This window comes from Gopherus evgoodei, unplaced genomic scaffold (assembly GCF_007399415.2).
Source record: "Gopherus evgoodei ecotype Sinaloan lineage unplaced genomic scaffold, rGopEvg1_v1.p scaffold_58_arrow_ctg1, whole genome shotgun sequence".
NCBI lineage: Eukaryota > Metazoa > Chordata > Testudines > Testudinidae > Gopherus > Gopherus evgoodei.
Window position 1 is genome coordinate 856448 of NW_022060079.1, and position 14339 is coordinate 870786.

At 57.6% G+C, this 14339-nt stretch overlaps 1 protein-coding gene across 1 annotated transcript in view; it reads left to right on the forward strand.

Moving 5' to 3' along the window:
* Window positions 1-10441, forward strand: part of LOC115643389 (class I histocompatibility antigen, F10 alpha chain-like) — a 33148-nt gene extending 22707 nt beyond the window's left edge. Inside the window, exons 3-5 of the mRNA XM_030547379.1 lie at window positions 4104-4379; window positions 4976-5260; window positions 9809-10441. Coding sequence (XP_030403239.1) covers window positions 4104-4379; window positions 4976-5260; window positions 9809-10086 — 839 coding nt within the window. The 3' untranslated portion in view covers window positions 10087-10441. The remainder of the gene's footprint in view (window positions 1-4103; window positions 4380-4975; window positions 5261-9808) is intronic.
* Window positions 10442-14339: the final 3898 nt, after the last annotated feature.

Consider the following 14339-nt stretch of genomic DNA (forward strand, 5'->3'; position numbering starts at 1 on the left):
GGTTTAGTATCCAGGGGTTCCGTTTCAGTAACACAATGCATAACCGACTCGAGCCCCCACCCAGTGACCTGGGACACTCACATACCACACCCCCCTGGGCGCCTCTAGGAGGCAATACTTCCCCTCTCGCAAGCACGGAGTCTGAGTGTAGCAAAATCTTTTTTAATAAAGGAAGGAATCAATGCGGCATCCCACTGGAGAAACACCACAAACAGGGTTATAACACAAACCATAAACAAAACCCACCTCCAAGTACGTTTGGCACTGTCCTTTTTCCCCTTAGGGTTTTAAGTCCAATCACCCCAAAGTCCAACAACCCAAAAGTCTCTGGTCAATGCCACCCCAGAGTTTGAGAGTATATCTGTAGAGGTCCCTCCCCCCAGCCTGGGTAGAAAGGGGCACCTTATGTGGTCCGGGGCCAACTGCCCTGCCTCTCTGTGGGTTCTGCTTCCACCTTCTCCATGAACTGCTCCACTTTACCAGCCACTCCACTCTGCTCCTCCAGCCATCCTCAGGAACTGCTCCGCTCCACCAGCTGCTCTGCTCCATGAGCTGCTCCAGTTCTCTCTGCAAACTGCTCAGCTCCGCTCGCTCTGTGGGCCGCTCCACCCGTCCCACAGCTACTCCGCTCTGTCAGCCGCTCCGCTGCCACCAGCTGTCCCGCGATCCGCTCCAGCCGTCCCCACAACTGCTCCACTCCGCCAGCTGCTCTGTTCCACAGTATAGCTTCAGGCTCCCCCACTAGTTAGCACCGTACTCAGTGATTTCAGCTTTTAGTGGGGGAGCCCCAGTGCTAGTGCACCATTAGCCCAAAGTGAGTTCAGCTCAGTCACCTGTATCTAGATTCCTGAGGGAATAAAAAAATCAACTCTGACATTCCACAGTGGAGAGAGGAGAGGATGGAACTGGTGCTTCTGGCTCCACGAGGCACCTGCACCACCAGGCACAGATACCTGTCCCCAGCCTCTCTCAATTCACTGGGTTTTGGAACCCATGTCCCTTGTCTAGCCAGTACTGCCCAACTGAGGGTGAACAATTTGTCACCAAGCAGTCCCACAGCTCGGCAGTCTGGGATGGGGTAGGCGTGCCTACGCAAATACACTCTCTGAAATTCTTTCCACCAGATGTCAGGGTAGAGCTCATCCTGACTCTGCTTACACATCTGTCTCCGGTTCCTCTCTAGCACATCTGGTTCAGCGATGGCCTTCACACTTATCTCTTAACACACACATTCCTCATTCACACACAAAACAGAATTGATTACACAGAGCATTTTGAACAGGAACATCTGTCACAGAGTGTGGGGGAGTCCAGCCCTGCACCCCTCTTCCTGGGACCCACAGTGACTCTCGGCCAGCCAGTAAAACAGAAGGTTTATTGGACAACAGGAACACAGGTTACAGCAGAGCTTGCAGGCACAGTCAGGACCCCTCCACCGAGTCCTTCTGGGCTTTCAGGGTGCTTGGATCCTAGCTAGGATCCCCTGAATTCCGCCCACACAGCCCCAAGCCCAAACTCAAACTGCTTCCCTCCTGCCACCCCCTTCCTTTGTCCCCTTGCCGGGCAAAGGTGTTGACCTTTCCCCTCCCTTACCTAGCTCAGGTTACAGGCCCTGGCATCATCCATCCCCTAAAGTCCTCCCCTGCTCTCCCACTCCCCACACAGACAGCCCCTGCTCCATCACAACATCCAGTTGCAATGCAAGAGAAAAACAGTCATGGCCAGGGCCAGCTCCAGGCACCAGCACAGGAAGCAGGTGCTTGGGGCGGCCCTAACGGAAAGGGGCAGCATGTCGGGCTCTTCGGCGGCAATTTGGCAGCAGGTCCCTCACTCCCTCTTGGAGGGAAGGACCTGCCGCCGAATTGCTGCTGAAGAACGAAGTGGCGGCTGTAGAGCTGCCGTGCCGCTCAAGTGCCACTGATAGCAGCTTTTTTTTTTTTCTCCGCCACTTGGGGCCGCAAAAACGCTGGAGCCGGCCCTGATCATGGCATTCGTTTACTTATTTTAAAATGCTAAACCTACAACAAAGGGGTGACCCTAAAGGTCTGTCCCTGCCTTGAAATCAGCCCAGACACAGATTCTGGCTGATGCATCTCTACCAATGGCCCCTTAGCCCATTTCAGAAAGGGTGGCTGGCAGAATGTGGGGAAATCCTACACCAGTCCATGTAATACTTGCTACATTATTATTCTTTATCCTTCATTCTAAATCATACAAAGTACAGCCGTAAAATCCTCCTACTAGAACTGCGCAGCCCCCTGCTGGCTCCTGCTTTGTGTGTAGAGGGGGCTGCGGCAGGCAGACCAGTCCCCAGGGCCATCAGGCTGCTGCTCCTCCCCAAGTCCCCAGGAAAACCAGAAGCAGCTCCGGGGAGCTAAACCCAGGCATCAGATCCTGCAGCTTGGTCTGGTGCAAGGTTGGCTGTCAGGGAAGGAGAGGGAGACTCCCCAGATCTCCAGAGCCAGCAGCACAGGGGATGCGGGACAAAAGGTGTTCTGGGGCTGGGCAGTGTGGGTGTCAAGGGGCAGAAGGCCACCCAAGGGGACCATTGTGGGAGAGAGGCGATCATAGAGCAGCCCTGGGGTGGCACTGAGCTACATTTATCTCTGTCAGGTGGTAAAATGCTACATTATGAGTGGTGGGGCAGCTTCCCAACCTGGTGAGACTCTCCCCAGGCACCCTCGGCCAGAGGGGGTTCCCGTGGGACAGGGTAGCAGCCCCTGAGGTAGGGCTGTGGCTGGGAAGCTGGCTGCTGGGCTGGGCCAGTGGGCACTGCCAGCACAGTGAGAGCTGTTTTACCCTGCCTAGAGGACCAGGCCAAGACTGAGGAGCAGCAAAGGTGGCTTAATGCTACATTCCCCTGATATGGACCCGTGCTGAGCATGACCTGGCTGGTCCACAGGGACTGGGGAGACTTTCATACCTGGTGGAGGAGGGGTGGATTTAGACTCTTGGCTCCTGCTACCTTTAATGGGGACTGTGTCTAAGCCCCGTGGGTGGGTTTGCAGAGCCCACCCCCAGAGTATGTTGGTTTTGTCTCTCTCAGGAGAGCTGAGTGTTCTCATAGTGCTGAGCTCAGGAGACGCAGACCAGGGGAGATTCCGTCTCTGGAGGCCGCAGGGAAGTGCCTGTGGAGGAGGGAAAACCTGTTCCTGGCCTGACCTCCCTGTGCCAACGCTGGCTCTCCTGATGCCCTCTGCCCTGTGGGCCTGGCACTTGGCAGCCATGCCCCCTCCCCCCCCCGCACACACCTCTCAGCATGGAGCCCCGGGCGTGGCCCTGCTAGGAAAAAGCCAGTGTCTTTGGCCACAAATCTGCTTGTGCATGAAGGGCCCCTTTGCAAAGCCAGCCCTGGAGGCAGCACTGGGACCAGACACTGACTGGGCTGGAGTAGGCCCCACATGCCTGTGTTGGGCTCCCCCGGCCGGGTACTGTCTCCGGTTCTCTCTGGAGAAACTGTTCTGAATTCCTGTAACGTCCCTGCAGTGCAGAAGGTTCCCAGGGAGAGTCCCCGGGTGGTTATTCATCCACTGAATTCCCCCAGCCTCCCTGCCCCTGTACAGCCAGCGATGGCCTGGGCCGATTCCTCACAGAGCAGGGGGCTCCTCTCCGTACTGGGTGCCTCCCCCTCGGTGTGAGCGCAGAGCCAGGGAGCTAGGGCTGAGGAGGGGAGGCCCTGTCCTGGTGCCCAGTGTGGCAGAGCCTCAGGGAGTGTTGGGGGCAGGGGCAGAAGAGGGCAAGGGGAGCTGGGGCAGCAAGGACACAAAGCTGATGCATATGGAACAGGGGGCAGGCACTGGGGCAGAGTGGGCTGGTGAAGGGGCTGAGTGGGGTGCCTGGAGCTGAGAAGCAAGATGGAGTGGGCACTGTGGCTAGAAGAGTGGCAGAGAGGGGCTCTGGGCGGCAGGAAGGGAATCAGTGACAACATGGGGTGTTGGAAAAGGGAGAAACCAGAAAGGGGGGTGCTGACCTGCCTGTGCCCCCTCCCCTTCCTCTCCATTGAGGGATGTTCCTGTGTGTTTCGGGTGAAGAGACACAGCTGAGATGAGCTGCTCCGTGTCTCAGACCCTGCCCCATGCTGGGGGGCTCTGGGTGTGTTTCAGGGTTTCACACCTGGCAGTTCATGGCTGGCTGTGAGTTACTGGATGGCAGAAGCACCGGTGGGTACTGGCAGTATGGCTACGATGGAAGAGACTTTATCAGCCTGGATAAGGAGACCCTGACCTGGACAGCAGCAGACACAGGAGCACAAGTCACTAAGGGGAAGTGGGAGGCTGATAGGAGCTTGGCAGAGTATGGCAAGTGGTATCTGGAGCAGAACTGTGTCGAGGAGCTCAGAAAGTACCTGGAGTACGGGAAGGAGACTCTGCAGAGGAAAGGTGAGGTGGGCAGAAAGCCGCCCAGCAGGGTCACCCGTCTTCTTAAACCTTGATCTGATACTGCGTAGCTCCTTCCTTCTTCCTCACTCCTGCTGTCAGCGTCTTGACTGCTTCACCTTCACCCCACCCCTACTACAGGCGGAAGGCTGGGTACAGTCGGGCTGTCCACCCGTAACAGCCCAAGCTCTCGCCTTGTCCTCCTGTTTCCTAGGGCACCTCCTGCACATGGCTTCCTCAGGCCTTTTTCCTGTATCTCCGCCTAGGCCTCTGGACTGGCCTGCCCCAGTAGCCCTCCAGCTCCCACCCCCGGCCTCCTCTCCCTGACAAGCCCCTGCAAAGCAGCTCCCGCAGCGTAAACGTGTGACCACTCACCATAAACTGCTTATTGGCGCTGGAAGGGATTACAGCTGAAAATCACCTCCGGTTCTGCCCCAGACTCACCTTGCCTGGCACCAGGTCACAGTGGCTCCTGCCTAGGCTAAGAATGGGGGGCCTGTGCACTGAGCCAGGTAACATTGTCCGTTCCTAGTGTAGTGATGTGTCCTGGCGGAGAGCTTGAGGGCCACTGTCTAACTCCAGGGCTGCTGCCTTTTCAGAGACCCCGGAAGTGAAGGTGTTGGCCAAGGCAGCCCCCGAAGGCCCCACCACCCTCTCCTGCCGGGCCCACGGCTTCTACCCCCGGAACATCGCCGTCACCTGGGTGAAAGATGGGGAGACCAGAGACCAGGAGACGCAGCGAGGGGGCATTGTGCCCAATGAGGACGGGACCTACTACACCTGGGCAGCCACAGAGGTAGACCCCAAGGAGACAGACCTGTACACGTGCCGAGTGGAGCACGAGAGCCTGAGGAAGCCCCGTGATTTCTTTTGGGTTAAGGACAGTGAGTGTCGTTGTGTGTGTTGTGTCTCCGGGGGGGAGGAGAAGGAGGCTACACCAGGTGTGGGGAAACAGAGGCCATTGCCCTGAAAGCAGACAGACCAGGGGATGCTAGAGGTAGGACCCCTGCCTGGGTCTAGGAGCCCCTCTAACATCCTGGGCCTATATGGGGCATCCTCCCCTCCCCCCCCCCAAATCAATATCAAACTCTTCTTTAACTAGGTAGAAATTCTTTTGGTTTCTGGGCTGGAACCAGGTCTCTGGATCTCTGTGCTCCCTCCTTGCACTGACACGTCTCTCTGCAGAACAGTCCATGTGCTAGAGTCTGGCAGGCTGGGAATATGCCTCACTCTCCATCTCTGAGGCTGTCGGCTGCACCCCGGGGTATAGTGTGTCCAGAGGGAGCCGGTCACTGGGGGGAGCAATAGTTCCCTCATCCCCGGGCACCGCTCTTGGGAGGTCTTGGGAAGCCCTTCTTTCCAGCCTGTATGACTGGAACTGTGGCTGTCGGAGGGAGCAGCCTCCCTTTCTGGAAGGTGGAACTGCACCCAGAAGGGGGAAGGGTGTTGGAAGTCATGTAAAGGGGCCCCCCCAGCTGGCGGGGGGGTCTCCTGTTCCTGTCACACTGATGGGGTTTGTGACACAGGGATCCTCCAGCCACAGCTCCCGGCTTGCTGATTGCTGGTGCCCTCCGTGGCATGCAGAAACCGAACAGTGTCTGTGTGAGAGGGTTTTAAATGAACATTATCCACCAGAAATCTAGTCAGTGTAAAAAACGAGTGTACGGTAATTTCAGGACCTCGAGTCGCCCAGGCCTCTCCTGAGCGACCCCCCCCCCCCAGTTGTTCTGGTTTTACAGTCACATTTCCCTGAGTTTTAATTGTCTTCCCCATCCCTGTTCTGTGTGTGGGTCCCACACAAACAAGGTAAAGGGACTGTCCCAAAGAGATACCCCACCCCACACTGCCCTGCTTCCACAATAGCTGATCAAAGCGGCTTGTGGGAGCCTTTCCCTCTGCCTGCCTCAGGTGTCCTACCTCACTGCAATGCTTAGAGAAAGGGCAGGTCTTACCTCTCCACAAAACCTTATTTCAGAAAGGCCCAGCTTGAGTCCTGGGCCCCTGTGTGTGCCACAATGCAGTGTCCATTCGGTGCTAGGCAGGGGCACTCTGGGCGGCTCCCAGGTCCCTCGGACAGAGAAAGGGAAGAAAAGGACATGGTGCTGGGTGACAGAGACAAGAGAATGTGTTAGGTTTATACAAAGTAAAAGGCTGCACCTGCCTGTCACCACTCCAAAGCCAAGCACAGCCCCCCCATCCCAGTCACCTCCAGGAGCGGACAGAGAGAACTTGCTATCCTGGGACCCTGGGGGCCCCCACTCCTACCATGAGTGCAGCAGTGCTCAGCCTAGGATTGACTCTAGGGTGACAAGATGTCTTGATTTTATAGGGACAGTCCCAATTTTTGGGTCTTTTTCTTATATAGGCTCCTATTACTCCCCACCCCCATCCCAATTTTTCACATCTGCTGTCTGGTTGCACTCTGTGACTCTGCAGAACCCCAAAAGGTCTCTCTTCTGCTCATCAGGGTAGAGGAATGTGTCCCTTTAATAGGCAAGTCAAGCTGGGAACAAGTGTGGGAGAGACAAAAGGACCCTGAGCAGAAATCACTGGGAAGAGGCAGGAACCCCGAGTCTGGGGTCTAAGCTCCCTGCCCCCCAGAGGGACCTGACTGAGGGGTCCTGGCTGTACCTACAAACCCTGCCTGGGCCTGGGTCCTGTCAGCTAATAAACCTTCTGTGTTACCGGCTGGCTGAGAGTCCCGGGGAACCGCAGGAAGTGGTGGTGCAGGACCCTGACTCCCCCACGCTCCCTGACAATATGTTATAGGGGGAGGAGAGCTGTCATGAAAGGCAGCCTGGGCTATTAGAGCAGGGAGAGAGGGCTGGGAGCCCGGACTCCTGGGTTCTATCCCAGCTGTGGGAGGGGAGTGGGGGCTGGTGGATTAGAACAGGGGGGCAGGAGCCAGGACTCCTGGGTTCTATCCCAGCTGTGGGAGGGGACTGGGGGCTGGTGCGTTAGAACAGGGGGGCGGGAGCCAGGACTCCTGGGTTCTATCCCAGCTGTGGGAGGGGATTGGGGGCTGGTGGGTTAGAACAGGGGGGCGGGAGCCAGGACTCCTGGGTTCTATCCCCAGCTTTTCCTCTGTCCTGGTCTGTGTCCCTCAGTTTCTCACCACTAACATGGGGACAATAGTACTGGCTCTTCTTCAACTAGTGTCTCTCTGGGCGCTGCACTTCAGGTGTGCCCCGTGTATCTTGGATTGGACATTTTCCTTAGCACTGTCCGTTGGGCCTGGACATGTGCCGTTGCTATGCTCATGCCCCACGCTGAGGCTGTGTCAGGCTGTGTGGGCAAACCATTGTCAACAGGCTAATGTTCCCGAGCTGGGGGAAGGTTCATCACAGCATAGAGGGCAAGGTTCCCTTCCTCCAGCCGACGCCACCAGTTACTCCAATGCTCAAACATAACAGGGCGAGTGGTCATTCCAAGAACCACCCCATAGATGGACAGATGTTCAAGGACCTCATCACTTCAGGTGGAAGCAGCCCTGGATGCCACCCCTCCCCCATATGGTCATCAGTGGCCATGTTGGGGTCCCAGGGCAGCTTATCACAGACAGTTCTCCAGGGCCCTGACCCTTTTCCATCCGGATGATGGGAGACCCAAGCTTCGCCCCAGAAACAGGAGGGAACATTTGAAGACCAAGACACCTGGGCAGACAAAGAAGCTGCCCCTCAAGCTTCCATCTCCTTGCCGGATGAAGCGGTAATGCCACCTTCTCCCGTGATGGCCGATGATTTTCTACAGTTCCAGGACCTCATTAAGCGGGTGGCAGATCCCTACAGATACCTCTCGAGGCGGGCAGAGAATCCCAACACAAGCTGTTGGATATGTCTGGCATTGCCCTGCCTGTCCATGAGGCTCTCCTGGGCCCTGCAAAAACCATTTGGCAAACCCTAGCTACAGTAACGCCCACATGTAAAAGAGACGATAGAAAATATTAGGTTCCCATTAAGGACTCTGAGTTCTTGTTCTCCTAGCCTCCACCTAACTGTTGGTTGGTCGATGTGGTGAATGAATGGGCTAAACATTGTTATAATTCCACCCCATTCATTCCCCACCCGTGTGTCAGAGACCAGAAACACCTGGACCTTCTGGGGAGAAACCCTTATTCCTTGGCAACTCGATAATTCTGCACTGCAAATTACCAGGCGTTAATGGCCAAATACAGACAGAGAGAATGTCATGGCCTGTGCTTTTAGCAGGTATTTTCCCTGAGACTACGAATGAGACTTGAATCCCCAGGTCCTGGTCAGCATTTTTCAGATTTGGGGTTTTCTGGGGTCTCTTTGCAACAGCTCAGAACAGAAAATGCCACCTGTTCTGTGCAAGCTGGCAGTTAGGTCATGAGTCTTCCTCCCTTGGAAGAAAAGTTGTTTTATGCTTTTCCACCAACACCTTTGATTCTCAGAGTGGTGAATAAAATCAAGTCATTCTGATAGTCCCCATGCAGTTGAGGCAAGTGGGGATTCCTTACCTGTTCCACCGAGCTCTTTATCCACCGATAAATCTCCCAGTCACTCAACTCCTCTCTCTGGGCACCAGTCGACTGCTGCGTCCCCGTCTGACAGTCTCCGCCTCGAGGCGTGATACCTCAGTGATCCGCAGGCCTGAAGTCATCCTGCTCTGCAGAGGTGCAGCACAGATCGTTAAATACTAGGAGAGTTTCTCCCGGACATACCTGCCTTCAGACGAGGATCAAGGCTATGTCTACACTGGCACTTTTGTCGGTAAAACTTTTGTCGATTAGGAGTGTGAAAAAAACACACACCCGAGTGACAGGAGTTACACCAACAGAAGTGCTGGTGTGGACAGCGCTAAGTCGGCGGGAGACACTCTCCTGCTAACACAGCTATCACCGCTCGCTGTGGGTGTTTAATTATGCTGACAGAAGAGCTCTCCCATCAGCATGGAGCAGCTACACAGGAGACCCGACAGCCCCAAAAGCACCCCAGAGTCAGTGCCCTTTTTCGGAATGTCCTGAGCCTCGGCCAGGGAGAAGGGCCAGATGGTGGTTCATCTGCACAGCCTGTTATAGCCTCAGTGCAGGGCATGAGAATCTCCATCCAACGCAGACTGCTAATGAAAATCTCCCATCAAATACATGCACCCACAGTGGAGCACCCCAGGGACACTCCTCAAAGAACAACAGTGACTGCACAGGGTGAGTAACCTCTCGACTCTACCCCCGGCCTCACAGGACATGAGGCTCCATTCACATTTGCAGAAGTCCTTGCGTGTGGTAGCCCTGTACAAGCACCGATGACATTCACTGATTGATAACGGGGTCCCAGGGCATAGTAGGGTGCAGTGCATGTGGCTGCATGGAGCTGGTGGGAAGTCTGGCAGGAGGGGGCTGCAGGACACGGGCAACAAGTGGGGAGCAGGCTTTCAGCAGTTCCCTCCCTCACTCTCCTCTCCCCTTTCAGAGCCCAACTCCTCGCTGATTCCCATCGTGGTTGGAGTTCTCGCTCCCCTCGCCCTGGTCACGGTTGTGATAATCGGAGTCATCGTCTGTAGAAAGCAGTCAGGCAACAGCTCTGGACAGATGAGGACAGATTCTCCGGTTGCTCCGGACTCCCAGGTCAACAGCAGCAGTGCAGACCCAGAGTCAGTGCAGTGTGACAGCCTGCTGCAGACTAAGCCAGAGACCCTGACGAAAATTGCTCTTCGGGCAGGAATGAACGAGAAAATGTTGCATCCGTGATGATTTTGTTCCTGCCCTGAGTCCGTCTGTGAGCCCAGGGGTTGGGGCTGTGTCAAGCACCTCAGTTCCAGCCTGTGGACGCAGATCAGAGCTGGTTCTGGCCCTGAGAACAGCTGCACTCACTGAAATCTCTTCTCTCTCTGCGGGGAGAAAGGGAGCCGGCTACGCACCTCCAGGTGAGTGAGAGGAAACATCGGCCTCTGTCCGTGCGTCTGTCCCTGCACCTTGTGCCAGCCGGTCCTGCTGCCTTGAGTACAGCAGCTTGGGCAAGTCACAGGAGACCCAGCCCCACTTTCACAGCCTGGAGAGCAGCAGCAGCGGGACTGGCTAATGCCCTGCACCTCCCACCCCCTTCCTTCTTCAGATCCAGTTACTGCTGTTCCCAAGGCACGTTAATATGCCCCAGGGAACCCCTTCCTTGCTGGGGGGACGGGACCCTGCTGTGTGTCACACACTGACACCTTCTGTAGCCCCTAATGTCAGAACGTCCATCACGTGCGCCATCGGTCTGATAACAGACTCCAGAGCTGTGTCCGGCCTGTGAAATGTCACCGGTTTCTAATCTCGCCTTCTCCGGATTTAGTCCACGGTGGGACTGTGGCTGGATCCCTTGTGTGGAGTTATTTCAGTTTGAGTTGGAGGAGGCCCCCTGAGGCCCGTTGCTGCACCTGCTCCTGGGGAGACCCAGCCCTCAGTCTGCAAAGGCTGCTGCCTCGTTACCTTGCACCAGGCTAGAAGCTGTGGACAATCTCCCCGAAGGTCAGAGCCCCGTGGGAGCAGCACGGGGCCCGGCTGCCCTGGGACTGCCCCCGCTGGGCTCCTCTGGGAGTGATGCTGTCGGGTAAAGGGGGACTCACGGCCTGACAGGGGCAGGACCCAAGGGGCAGGGAGCTCTGTTCCCCCATCTGTCTGTAGTGAGCCCCTTCTCTGCCCGGCTGCTGCTCTGGGATTGGTCCTGACTCTCTCTCTGCTTCCTTTGTGCAGTGTGAAGAGAACGAGGAGTACTTGTGGCACCTTAGAGACTAACAAATTTATTTGAGCATAGAGCTCATTGTGCAGTGTAACAGGGCCTGTCGGATGCTGCGCCTGGAGGGGTCCCAAGGAAACCAGCACAGACTAATCGCCCACCAGCTGCCCATCAGCCCCTTGCTGTCTCCTCTGAGTGTCCTGGGAGGGGCTCCAGGCCCTATTTGCTTTGCCAGTTGATGGAGCCTTGGCCAGGAGTGTCACTGACAGTTCAGCAGCGAGTGACTGCAGGGACGGCTGCCGCCACACCTCTTTCTGCTGTGGAAACAAGGCTGAAACTGACCATGTGCCAAGAAGGAGAGTTGAGCAAGGAAAACCCACAGGAAGGTTTAACCTTAAACCGCAAAGGATACAAAGTAAAAAGGGGGAGAAGAGGAAGGCGAAGGTGTGGCTGACTGTGCTGCTGAGCTGGGAGTGTGTGTCTTGGGGGGTGGGGGAGGACATTAGCCAGGTCCAGCCTCTGCTAAAGCCATGGAGAGCCCACTCCTATCCTGTGTCCTTTATCCAGGTGATGGGAATATCAGCGAGGCAAAGACCTGTCCAAAGAGGTTCTGCGGAGAAGCAGAGCAGCAGCTAGGGCCACTGGGAAAAGCTCTGGGGGAAGCGGAGAGAAGCAAGGGCAGCCAGCAGCAGCCGGGCTCCATGGAAGGGAGCGTAGCAGCTGGGCAAGAAGAGAGCAGGGGTGAGGAAAGTGCCACGCTTCCTTTGCAGCTCCTCATGCTTCAGCTCACCCGGGGCGGGGGCAAAGCCCCACAGCAGGATCCCGGAGCAGCCTCCTCCTGCAGCCAGGTGGTGAAGAGCCAGTGGGAGATTAACAACGTACGTCCAAGGTGGGAGGAGCTGACATCACCCGGCCGCCGCCTGGCACTTACTGTCCACAGGCTGGAGCGCAGCCCTGGAGCCTGCAGCAGCTCTCTTGCAGGAGCTGGACCTGGTGATCGAAGTGTCCGGACGGAGGATCCAAGCCCACAAGTCGGTGCTGGTGGCCAAGAGCGTTTTTTTCCGCGCATGCTTGTCCCCTGACATCCTGTGGGTGAAGGGGGTGAGCTATGGGGCGCTGCAGCTGCTCATCAACAGGGTGGTCGTGGGCGAAGTACCCCACAACAACCTGGCCAAGGTGGTCAGCAGCGCCCGTGTGCTGCAGATGCCCTGCACCCTGCGCTGTGCGGCGGACGCCATGCGGGCCCAGCTGCACCTCCACAAGTGCCGCCCCTGGGAATGTGCCGCCCCAAGCACCTGCTTGTTTTGCTGGTGCCTAGAGCCAGTCCTGCTCCCTGGTGTTACAAAGTGGGACTGTTCTTAATGTTTCCTCTGAATATTGTGTGAGGGCCTCAGTTTCTGACCGACACTCGGTCTCCTGGCAACTAATGGCCAGGCCCTTCCCCCCGCCAGGGGATGCTAAAGGTGGGGAGAGCAAGATCAGGTGACCTCCTGGCCCAAAACAAAAGCCATAGAGGAGGGGCTGGAGGGGTGGTTAATCGGAAGCTGGCTGGGGATGGGGAGTGAAGTGCAGACGTGGGGGTCTGGCTCACTGCCCCCCAGAATGGACCCGGTCGAGGGGTCCGGTTCGCTGTATCTACAAGCTCTGTTTTAGACCCTGTTCCTGTCATCGAATAAACCTCTGTGTTACTGGCTGGCTGAGAGTCACGTCTGACTGCAAAGTTGGGGGGCAGGACCCGGTGGCTTCCCCAGGACCCCGCTGGGGGGGCGGCTCGCTGTGGGAAGCGCACAGAGGGGCAGAGGATGCTGAATGCTCCAAGGAGAGACCCAGGAGGTGAAGCTGTGTGAGCTTCTTGCCCTGAACAAGTCTGCTCCAAGGGAGAGGAGGCTCCCCAAAGTCCTGCCTGGCTTTGTGGGGAGCAGTTCCAGAGCATCGCGCGGGGACTCCGTGACACCTGGTGAAAGCAGAGCCAGGCTGGAGGCATCAGGCCTTCAACGCCCTCCACCTTCCCAGCTCCCACCAAAGCTCCCGGCCACAGAACACTGACGCCGTCAGCACCAGCATGAGACTCACGAGCGTGTGGGGCCCAAGGTGGCCCAGCAGCTGACCCGCACCTATGGGCCTGGCACCCAGCCAAGGCCCACAAAGCTCAGTGCCCACAGCACTAAATACAGTCAGCCCCCTTGACTGCCCCCCTCAGAATTCCCAACCCCCCCCACTCCTTGTCCCCTGACTACCATCTCCTGGGACCCCTGCCCCTAACTGCCCCCCAAGACCCCACCCCCTACCTGTCCCCTGACTGCCCCAACCCCTGCCCCAGACAGACCCTCGAGAGACTCCCACCCCTATCCAACCACTCCCTGCCCCCTAACAGGACCCCCAGAACTCCTGACCCATACAACTCCCCCTGTTCCCTGCCTGCCCCAACCCTTCTCCACACCCCTGCCTCCTGACAGGCCCCCCCAAGAACTCCCAACTCATCCAACCCCCCTCAGCTCCTTGTCCCCTGACCACCCCCTCCAGAGACCCCTCCACACACTAACTGCCCCCCCAGGACCCTCCTTGCTCCCTGTTCCCTGCCTGCCCCCACCCCTTATCCAACCCCCCGGCCCCGGGGCACCTTACCAGGAGGCTCCTAGCAGCATGTTTTGCTTGTGCAGAGACAGACATGCTGTCCTGCGCATGGGTGGCAGGTTTGTAGAAATTTTGGTGGTGCCCAGAACCTGCCCCCCCAACTCCGCCCCCAACCTGCCTGAGGCTCTGGGATGGAGTTTGGGTGCAGGCTCTGGGCTGGGGCAGGAGGTGGGTGTGCAGGCAGGGCCGGCTCTAGGCACCAGCCCTCCACACATGTGCTTGGGGTGGCACTTTCCAAGGGGCGGCACTGCAGCCCCCTCCCCATTTTTTTTTGCTTGGGGCACACAAAGCCGGGGGCCGGCCCTGAACCAGGATGTGCCCTGTCAGCTGAGGCTTTCAGGCTGAGCTGGAACTGACGCTGCAGTTCAGGCTGCCCTGCTGCTGCGAAGCCCGAGCATCATCCCCCGGAGCTGGGCCCGGGCTGTGGCGGCGAGAGGGGCTCAGCTCCAGCGGATGATGCTCTGGTTCTCCAGCGGCAGTGCAGCCTGGTTGTGGGGCACCGGGGAGGGAGGGAAGTGGGGCCCGGGCTGCGGCGGCGAGAGGGGCTCAGCTCCAGGGGATGATGCTCGGGCTCTCCAGCGGCAGTGCAGCCTGGGTGTGGGGCACCGGGGAGGGAGGGAAGTGGGGCCCGGGCTGCGGCGGTGAGAGGGGC